At 32.7% G+C, this 11,383-nt stretch overlaps 2 protein-coding genes across 8 annotated transcripts in view; one reads left to right on the top strand and one right to left on the bottom strand.

Annotated features, from left to right (window-relative positions):
- Positions 1–1,306: 1,306 nt before the first annotated feature.
- On the bottom strand, positions 1,307–2,044 carry LOC125052680 (DNA polymerase epsilon subunit 3). The gene has a single exon (XM_047653654.1). It carries the CDS (start codon positions 1,942–1,944, stop codon positions 1,588–1,590), a length of 357 nt encoding a protein of 118 aa, XP_047509610.1. The 5' UTR covers positions 1,945–2,044; the 3' UTR covers positions 1,307–1,587.
- Positions 2,045–2,206: 162 nt separating this feature from the next.
- Positions 2,207–11,383, top strand: part of LOC125052273 — a 43,896-nt gene continuing 34,719 nt past the window's right edge. For 6 of the 7 annotated variants that reach the window (XR_007117431.1, XM_047653013.1, XM_047653009.1 and 3 more), the window contains exon 1: positions 2,207–2,460. The gene's annotated coding sequence lies outside the window, so the exon portion shown is untranslated. Of the gene's footprint in view, positions 2,461–9,871; positions 9,925–11,383 lie in introns of those variants that run through there. The other variant, XM_047653007.1, reaches the window with a different exon arrangement.

The raw sequence follows: 11,383 nt of genomic DNA, 5'->3' as shown, positions 1-11,383 counted from the left end.
TTTTTTTGTTTTTTATTTTCATTTTTGATACACTCCTTTAGTTAATTATTAGTTGCATACTCAGTAGATTTTTTAGTGATTCACACTCGCTCGCTAGCTAGCTGTTTTACTTAGATAATATTTTTAAAGGAAAATGTATATGTTTACTTCCAATGAACCAAGTAAAGCTTGTTTCAAGTATATTATTTATAACATTATAACACTTGCATTTTTTTAGATCTAGAAAATGCCTATATTACTAAGTACACATTAAAAAAATCAGAGACTAAATGAAATAAATAGAAACTATTCTAATTCACTTACATTAGCAATAGTGTATTCTATTACTCTTATAGATGAAGCTTTTCATAGATTTCAAGTTTCGAAATTAATTACAAAAATTTACTTTTCTTCAAAAAAATTGAGAATTATAGTTGCATTCTGCTATACACTTCTGATATTGCCAAATTTCACTTAGGGCAAGTGGACTGAAAAATTGGCTGTTATATGTAAAATTTAATTAGTTAGGATAGCTTGTAGTTTTTCGATTTCAAAGTTTTAATAGGTGTAGGTTTCGAAATTATTAAATGTAAGAAAGAGAACACCAACCTTTAACAAATATAAGATATATTGTATAGTTACCTTCTATCTTTTTTTTTTTTCAAATTTAAATTTGGCATAAAAACATTTTTATCCTTAACAAGGTTACCATTCATTTCATTGGAGATATTGATGTATATTTTAATATTGACATCTTAAATATACCCTTTGGATGTGAATCTGATGAGAAAAATATGTTTGCGTACAATAATAATTTAAAGCAAAAGATTAAACATATAAGATACCTATTTGATATCACATTTGTAAGCTATGAGATTGTGTGGCAGTTAAAATATGTTTTGTCTATGATAAAACGCTGGTTAACAATTATAAAAATTCAGTAAGATGCCAAATAAACTTTTTAACTGACATCTCTTAATTAATTTGTGGTTTATAAAAATGTATTGCTTACTTAATGAATTATTTTAAATTTTATGGCAAACAAGAAATATTCTGATATTTAACTTGACTAAAGATAGTTGTGCATCAATAAAAACCTATAGTTACATATTTGGTTTGATATCATAAAAACGTAAATTATAGTTATAAATTACAATTATAGTTCAAGAAGTTGGTTATCTTTGTAGACAAAACAAAAACTCAGTTTATACATTGTCAATCTCGTACAAAAACTCTAGTTTAATATAGTGACAAATAAATACATATTTTGATTTAAATAATTCTTATGTAAATATAGGTGTAGTTGCAAATTAAAGGTAATTCAAGATTATATCTGAAAATTTTATTCATTAATAAAATAATTAAATTTAAACAATCTTTTATTTCACATGAATTCTGTTAGTAATTGCTTACACATAAGCCAGGGCAATTTACATCATAATAACATTTAAAACTTTATCCTGCTTGATCTTCGAATAGAATAACTTTATTCTAGAAAAAAGTAAACACAAAGTTTAGCCTTATATTTAAGAAATCACCAATTTGTACAAATGCACATCATACAAAATCACCCAGTATCACAATCAGTCATTATTAATTTTCCCTATTTTAACCATCCTCTTCTACCATCTCTATATCGTCGTCTTCTTTCTTCTTGCCGGCAGATTTCTTTGCAGAAACGGCTAATTTATACTGTTCTAAGGCCTCTCGTAGTGGTTCGACAAACCGTTCAAATTCGATATCAGCCATGGCCTCCAGGACGTCTTGACCTGTTAAAGCTTTTCGTTTATGATGTTTTACTGTGTTCGTTGCAGCCGATGTCACGTATAGCACGAAAACAGATGCAGCTTTTGCTAAACCTGTCCGGGCCTCCTTTGAAATAGAAACGCCCTCGGGTAGAACCTCTTTAACTATTCTTCCGACGACTGTTAGTGGCAGGTTGAGGTCCTCTAATTTCTCAGCCATATTAAATAAACAACAAAATACAATTAAAAATATATAAAATCGGTGGTCAATGTGTTATTTTATGTTGCAACTTGCAGCCGGCGATATTTGCGCGCGGTATTGTAAATTGTAATTTGTAAAATCAAAAATGTAAATTGTAATTTATTGTCATATTACATGTATATGGTATAATGTCAAAGCATCACTGTCAATTATCTACTGTCAAACTGTCAGCGAGAGCCGATAGTGTACCCTAAAACTTAAAAGCTTTCTAGTCTGTATCAGTATGTTTTTCAAATCAAGGAGGAGTAGTCATCGTTCGCGTTTCTATCGATTTGTTCGTTTGATTGTGTTATTTCAATGTTTATTCTAAAAACATGCCGAATATGACACAAAAATAAATAAATTACGTATATACCTGTTTCTTCTGACTTTGATTTTATGTGTTATAACATAAAAAATAATAAAACATTGCTTTTACGAAGGTTCGAATCTTGGAATAAAGGTGTTGTGATTTTTAAATGTGAATTGTGGAAGGTACGTATTTATATATATTTATTGTATTTTATGTATTCATTTAAGTAACGATTAACCATAGGATATTTAGTAAATTATTTGTTGAAATATAAATGTGAAGAACCCAAAAGTTTTTATCGCATTATTTACATAAAAAAGTAATAAAATGCATTTCGATACGAAGCAATGTTTTAGATGGCATTTAAACGTAATACAAAATGTGAATTCGAACATTATTGATCGATTGTCAAGCGAGCCGAATTTCATTAGAATTACTTCACGCCACGAACCCAGCATAATTTGAATTAAATTAGAATATTTTTCATAGACGACCGTCTCTGAAAGATATTATTGTCTATTCTCTTAAACGTGGTAAACGGTTTTGAATATTTACTTAACTTCAAATTAACCTAAATATTATTTGGTAATATTGCTACTTGTTTAAAAAATGGCGGTGCTTTACAATCACTCCTCTACCACCATAGAACCTTCACAATTTCATAATTAGCTATAAAAGGGACGGCTCGTTTGTTAAGAAAGTACGTTGAACTCTATGTGGTCGGCAGTCGGCACTCGAAAGGGTCTGAAACTGCTCTGCAGCTAGGTCACTAGGTCAAGGAGTTTGTTACAACAAAATAAGTTATCGTGCATGCAGATAGCATACTCTTACAATAGCATAATCTAACAAGCATCTGACTATAACCATTTTAGATATTCCTACGCACGATGAGCTCCGCTGCGGTATATTTGATCACGCACTAAGGGTGATATACAAAAAAACAATACATTAATTTTTTATTTATACGGAGCAACAAATGACTATTAGAAATATTGATGTGAAACCGATTCCTGACGTGGCGACGCATGCCGTGGCGACGCCACGCTATATGATGGTATATATATATCATTAATAAAATCATTAATAAAAATAATGATGCAGTAGTGTGTACGGTGTGTATATTACGAAGTCACTGATTAAACGAATTAACTAGTCACGATTTGAAATAAATTCGTAAATTATTGTATTTCATGAAAATAAATGTTTATTTAATAAATAGTCATCGTTAAGTATCTGAAAAAAAATCGTAATATTTTATGACATATGTATTTAGTTCCTATCACAATCTGTTCTTTTCTGCATATTACTTTTACAAAATAATGTCGATGTTTCTACATCTGCCAGGCGTCCCGTGACGGCTCACATTTTTTTTTAATATACAAATAAAGTGGAAACTGTTCGCAACTGCGTATGAAGAAAATTCCTGCGTTTTATTATTATGGAGTCGCGGCTAACTACCACTTATCTATAATGAAAGCCTTGTACATTATGTCGAGGATGACAAGTTCATATTCGAACAAATTAATATAATGACATGTTCGGGCGGTCTTCAGTTCTTGACCTTGGATGTCAGACCTGTTTGACGTGGTTGAACATAGATACTGGCCATACATTTTATGAAGGTTTGTTAATAGTTTAAAAAATTAAATATACGCATAGAGTAGAGAATTAACCTACTATTGTATTTTTTTTCTATGGCCTGGGGGCTTAGACCAGATGCCTTAACAGTAGAAAGTCGAAAACTAAATTGGTGTGAAAATTTTTGCATACGAACTGTCATTTTTATACAAATTATGAACACCCCTGGTAGTGTAATATTGTTCCGTGTAACGCAATTTGGATTTTTATATTATCGCTGACTCCTAGTATTTCATCGTGTAATCAAAGCTCCAAATATGAGTAAATCCCAAAGCTAAAACATCTGACCACAATAGAATAAAAAAAAAGCCACAAAACTTATATTTGCGAAATTTATTGATACAAAATTTACTTTTATTCTTGTAAACCGTTTTTAATTATTTCATATTAAAAAGCACGTGTTCGGACAGTAGTTTAAAAACTATTAGTGACAATTTTATTATAGGTATATAATAAAAAAAATATAATAAATATTACGATAAATTGTATGTCAAGGTGACTTATAATAATGAGCAAACGTGTAAAGAGTAAACAACGAACCGTGTGAACTTTGTTCTGATAAAAACCTCTGTTTACGGACGTCAGTTACCACAGTAAAAAATAATTTCCATTCCCAAGAAACATAGCTATATTTTTCCAGCTTTGCTTTGGCTACACTCCAGAAAATTTAGAGATACTAAAATTTTTCATTGTACGTTCTGATGTGTAAAATAAAATTCAGTTTTGACAGATTAACCAGTGACCACGCAACGCACGTGACATTGACAGCTTAATACAGTTCCAATAATCTAATACGTTAAAAATTTAATGATAATTCTAACAGTCGTAAATATTAACATGTGTGTAAAACTACTGACTGAATATACTTAATACAGGCAATGACTCTCCATAACACACCACCGTTATTTAAACGTTTTATTCTTTAAATTGTTAAAGAATAAAACGTCAGTTAAAAACTAAGCAAATTTTATATGTATTGTTGTAGGCAAATAGAAAACGGTAACAAACTATTAAAATCTCGATTAATTGATTTTTTATTTATTACTAAGGGTCTGTTTCGCAATGTACGGATAAATTCTACATAAGTTCCAAATTAGCTATTTATTAGTTATTGGTAGGATAAACACTATTGTTGCGTTTCACGACTGTCAGATAGCGCTATTCGTCACATAAAGTCCATCATAAGTTATGACTCCGATGAAGTGTTAATTAGCACAATTTATCTTCCAAATTATCCATACATTGTGAAACAGACCCTAAATATTATAACAAATTAATAATAGCTCTACGTTACACTTCTATTATTTTTATTAAAAACAAAACCCTATTTAACTAATTTAACAACCGTATTAGCAAGTGAATAAAATCTTTTGTTTTTAATAGCTCGCACGCAAAAGGTTCCAGTCGCTACAGACTTGATGTCGCCTGGCTTACTGCCATCCTGTTGACACGAATATCGATTTTCATACAAACCTTAACTGTGACGCGGTGATATTATTCATTAAAAAACTAGCCTTCTCCAGGATTTCCTGTACTTTGGCAAGATCTTGGCGACCTCTTCAGCAATATATAATATATTTCCGTCATCTTTATTTCACAAAAGATAATGCTTGAAAGTGAAAACTTATAATGAGCGTCTTAGCACTCGATTGTTGGTTAAGTAGTAGTACGGAAGTAGGCGACTAAGAGGTACTAATCTCATTGAAACTTATAAAATCCTTACTGGCCACTATAATGTTCCAGGAATCGAAAAGCTTTAAGTGAGAACACTTAATACAATACAAATTCCCTAACTTTCTCCCAAACCGAATAGTGAGTGGCTGATTGGAATAGGTATCCGGAAAGTGTGCATGTGTGTGTGTTAGTGCACCCTCATTGAATTCGTTTGAAACAGGCTGGATCATTCCTCCAAATCCGCAGTTATGCTAGTGTTTTTACTGATTACGTAAATAATAAAAAACAACCAGTGGCGCTACAACCTTTTTAGGTCTGGGCCTCAGATTTCTATCCTTATCTCTTTCATGATTATCTGTCAATCTAATGGGCAAGTAGGTGATCAGCCGTTGACTTTTTAGGTATAGGCAAGCCGATTTCCTCACGATGTTTTCCTTCACCGTTTTTGTTAAATGCGCACATAGACAGAAAGTCCATTGGTGCACAGCCGGGGTTCGAACCTACGAACTCAGGGATGAGAGTCGCACGCTGAAGCCTACCACTAGCCACTAGGCTAACTTCTCTACAAGTTAAAGTAGCATCATCTATCAATAGCAGCATCTAAAAGAAAGCAACCCTTACTAAGGTCATATTATACGTCTCTAATTCTCACCATCACTCAGTCGCAGAGGCTTGCAGAAGACAGAGGAGTGGAGGAAATTGGCGACACTTATACGACCTTCTGAGCGATGTCGCTAGAAGGGCGTACATGGTCACGAAGTAGTAAAAATATAATCGTATGTAATAACGAAAAGTAAAGGTTAAGGCCGAATGCTCGACTATTTTATTAAATTAATGTAATATACTAATGTACAAGGTTCGTCCTTTATGGTCTACTTTTACTATTAATCTTTTAATTTTGGTAATGGTATCCATGTTAAATTAAATAAATTGAGCAGTGTTGGCCTAGTGGCTTCAGAGTGCGACTCTCATCCCTAAGGTCGTAGGTTCGATCCCCAGCTGTGAACCAATGGACTTTCTATCTGCGCATCTTACATTCACTAGAAGTTAGGACGGTGAGAGGAAACCGGCTTGCCTTAAACCCAAAAACGTCGACGGCGTGTCAGGCACCGGAGGCTGATCACCTACTTGCCTATTAGATTAACAAATGATCAGGATACAGAAATCTGAGGCCCAGACCTAAAAAGGTTTTAGCGCCACTGATTTATTTTTTATTTATTTATTTATCCATGTTAAATTAAATGTTTGAAGGAACGTTCTTCGACAACGTTAATTGCGTACATAAATATCTGTGACACACGACGTTATGATGGACAGGCTAATAATGTTATACCTGACTAAGCCATCTTTACCTCTAGCATACTAGAACAGGAAATATGTCTAAAACACGATAAAAAAAAAAACTAGATTTCTTCGCTGTTTTGCGATGATGTTTTCGTTATTTGTGAATATCGATATCTTACGAGACAATTAAACAAAACAAAAACTGGGTTTAATAAACGTTTATAATTTAAATTCGTTAATTCTTTAATTATTTCTTAAATTTATTTCTTTTAATTCTTTCGTAATCCTACAGCTAACATGACTTAATTTAACAAAAAACAACTTAAAATATAATTACTAAAATATATTATGATAAAAGGAGTCTCTTTAGGCAATGTTTCGTAGATACTGGCAGCGTTCCCCCTTCGAAGAGCTAACTAATTCTTTGTCCTATGTAGCTGCCAGCTCTTCGGTCTCCTGTGAAGTCGACTAACCTTTTTGCTATTTCCTAAGCCTTATAGTGCTAAGACCCCACGGACCAAGGGTCTCGACACCGAATTGGACAAAATCATATTCGGAGCCTAGACCCCTGTATTTGCATGCTTTAGCTTTTTCGGCCTTCACAAGCCGCACCAGCTCTGTTGTTGAAACGTTAAAAACGTTTATTGATGTTAATTTTAGGTACTAAGCGATATTTTGATAAATTCAGATGTGACGTCACTCTCCAACTTTTTGTTAAGTGAAGTCATGAATGATGTCATCGCGAACTGGGTTGGTATTTTAGGGTTCGTCTGACTTAATCATATTATAATTACATACTTTACATTAGATTTATTTATTTAATATATTAATATTACTTTACTAAAATATCTTAGAAATACTTATAATTCTACAGTAAAGTAAAAAAAATTAAGGTGTCTTAATGTGTGGTAATTTTCTAATTCACGCGTAAATAAGAATATGTGTGTTATGTGCACAAGAGCATAAGACGGGCGGCAGCAGGCAGCGGGCTCCAACTCGCCCATAAATATAATAAGGATCTTTCCGGAGGAATCACCCGGACACGGCGGGAGACACCAAGCCTTTTAAGCAAATAAAGTCTCCTTTGACACACCCTTGCTGCCTAGATTCTGGGCCACAGCTCTACTAGATCGCGTGTAGGCGATGTAGGTATCCTATAAAAAGAATATCTATATATCTAATATATAAAATTCTCGTGTCACAATGTTCGTTCCCATACTCCCCCGAAACGGCTCGACCGATTCTTATGAAATTTTTTATGCATATTCAGTAAGTCTGAGAATCGGCTACTAACTATTTTTCAAACCCCTAAGTGTTAAGGGGTGTCCACCCCAAAAAACCCATTTTTTAGACAATTTTTTTTTATGATACAGCAAACAAAAAAGCAGACAAGACTTAATTTTCACCCCTCTACGATCAACCCCTATTTTTTATTATTGTAGATTTTATTGAACTAAAAAAATGTTTCCTAGAAACAATATACATGATAAAACATCGTTTGCCGGGTCAGCTAGTAAAATTATATTAATTCTTTAATAATTTTTATAATCTAGGTTTAGAGAATACAGCAGACAGACGCACATTAGTTACTTAATTCTAAAAGATTTGTCAATCCCTTGCATTCTTGGTATGATATCTTATCAATGACATTTGTTATCTCACCTTATCAATCATATTGTTGGATGATACCTTTCAAAAGGTTTTTGAAAATTAGAATAATGTAAGTGTAATGTGCTTTTTTGTTAGCTTAGTTTATTAGTTGCTTAAACATAATGAATAATCTATTAGACAACTTAGATATATGCTTAGCGCTAATGTAAGTGTATGTCAAGACGAGAATGACAATTAATAGAATTTTTAAATTCAATATAAGTCTTTCCTCCAATTTCGATTTAGTTCTCTTCAGAGAAGAGACTCATGAGAGAGAGTCTCTCGAGAGTTGGCGCCTGGTTGATAGTCCGGATACCCCAAGGCTGGTGCTTTCCTCGCTCAACGAAAAAGTATCGCAATACAGCGAAATGCTGCCAGCGTTAAATTTACACTGCCTCAGGGACCAATCTTTATAATTTTCTATATATTAATTAAATTAATATTATTAAATTAATTTGATTACTTCGTGAGTTAAAAAAAAATCACGAACAACAGTAATTTATCGGAAAGCTAATTATTAATTCACACATGATATTTGAGTTACTATCATTCATGAATTCTCACGCAAGGCAAGGACAAATTTGTTAGTACAGTTTTCTTGCTAATTCATGAATCATTTGAAGTGATAAGGCCTGGTTTGATTTATTTAACCAATAATTATTGGTAATAATTACATGAATTACACCCTCAGTGTTGTTATGATAGTGTATAGATGGTTAACAAATGCCCGTCTTTATTTTTCTTTTGTGTGTTTACTGTGGCTTACTCACGCCATAGATTTGGGTATATAGTCTGTATTCAATCTGGTAAGCGCTGTCAAATATGTCAAAATTTCACGTGATTTGACAGCCTTTTAGAAAAATCGACCTTACTACTAGACAGACTTAAAGGAAACCTTTGTCCTTTGTTTTTGTAAATTAATCTTCGCTCATTTAACATTTGCTCGAACGGTGAAGGAAAACATCGTGAGGAATCCGGCTTGCCTTAGACCCAAAAAATCGTCAGCGTCTGATAGGCACAGGAGTCTGATCACCTACTTGCCTATTAGATTGACAAATGCTCATGAAACAGATTCACATATCTGAGGCCTAGATCTAAAAAGGTAGCGCCACTGATTTATTTATGTTTATATTACATTAAAATCTACTTTGAATTAAGCAAATTTAAGGTAATTTAAAAAGGATTTAATTTAGGAAAACAAAACAATATCATTAGTTAACGTTGTTATACCAATATTAATCGAAATCTTCAGCCTTATCCAGGCCATCCGAAAATAAACCTTAGAGCTCATAAAATAAGTTATAAATTAGCGATGTTTATAAATACTGGCCGATTTTAGTGTTATACCAGTGTTTCCGCGGATTTTATATCGAGTGGTTGTGTGCGTGCATCTTGTTCAGGTATTCTATTTTTAAAAATATTGTTTGAAATCACAGATTTTATTAATGGTATAAACATTGTTTGTGGTCGAATTTTAATCAATGTGGTTAGACTGCACTGGGTTGTCTCACGTGAAGTTCAGTTTTGTTTGGGGTTGATATTTGGTTTTAATAATTTCTGTACTCTGTATTCATTAAAAAGTTATGACATATGAAAACTTTTTAAAGACTTAAATATTTCGATTTTTTCATACAATCTTGTGTCTATATATGACTCTATCAGAAGAAAGTTCGTTTAGCTGAATCTATCAAACTTTGTTTGGATATATATATCTTATTAAACACGACACGTACAATCAGCAAAAAAGTAATAAAAAATTGCGTTTAATTCTTTTTTCAAGCCATGTAACCTGAATTTGATATTTTCTTTAATGTATTTACTAATTAATTGCTGCTTCGACGGCGCGATTTACAGAGATTGAGATAAAAAACTCACCTTACTTCTTCATGATATGATTGATACTTCTATGATATAAAGTTTGGATTTTTAGAAAATTCTAGAATTCTATTTACCAAATTTTAAATATTATTATTATCACTATGTAGGTTAAGAATAATGTAAATATTATATATTTGTGTGTTGGAAAGATTTATGTGGATAAAATAAAATTTGCAAATAATTATGTTTATTATGTGGATTATTTGATTGTAGTGAATTTTGACCCTAGGGTCAAAGATCTGATCAGAGAAGATCAGAGTCAAGACTTAACGCTAAGTATGACTTTCGTATGTCAGCAATTTATTTGACAACCTCCCATACTTAACACACTTAATTCCTTATTCTAGAAAACCAAACTCAAATCAAGTTTTCAGAACTGTCAATATTTTTTCTGTATGATGACTATTATATACTATGTATTAACTGTACTAGTATATTTTCTAGCGCTCAAGACGAAATTGTGACTGAATCGTATTTCTCGATATTCCTGAGATTATTTATAAGGGAAAGGACTTTTTTAACGTATTTTTTTTTGCGGACAGTGTCTTAAAATATGGAATACATCAATATACATAATGTAATAAATTATTGCTCATGAGAGATTCTTCTCGCTTCGTCGATTCGATTACCATTCATTAATTGACGTTAACATTGTTCGAAGAGTGAGGTTACACGTAACTGAAATCACTTTTATTTTCCCTTTTGTTTGTAGTGAGCAGCGTTGGCCTAGTGGCTTCAGCGTGCAACTCTCATCCCTGAGGTCGTAGGTTCGATCCACGGCTGTGCACCAATGGACTTACTGTCAATGTGCTCATTTAACGTTCGCTCGAACGGTGAAGGAAAACAATAAACTACAAGCTCCCTCCTTATCAGAATGCCAAATCGTAAAATGACTGCTTCACGACTGATTTGAGCGCGACCGCCGCTGCGAAAACCGCTTAGCGAGTTCGAAAAGTGAGTTACAGAATCGCAAGGCTGATT

Source organism: Pieris napi, chromosome 9 (genome assembly GCF_905475465.1).
Source record: "Pieris napi chromosome 9, ilPieNapi1.2, whole genome shotgun sequence".
NCBI lineage: Eukaryota > Metazoa > Arthropoda > Insecta > Lepidoptera > Pieridae > Pieris > Pieris napi.
The sequence above is the reverse complement of the archived record's forward strand: the minus strand, read 5'-3'. Positions and strand labels throughout refer to the sequence as shown.

Bases quoted from the DNA above. Each gene is read 5' to 3' on its own strand.
- LOC125052680 (XM_047653654.1), bottom strand. From the start codon at position 1,944: ATGGCTGAGAAATTAGAGGACCTCAACCTGCCACTAACAGTCGTCGGA.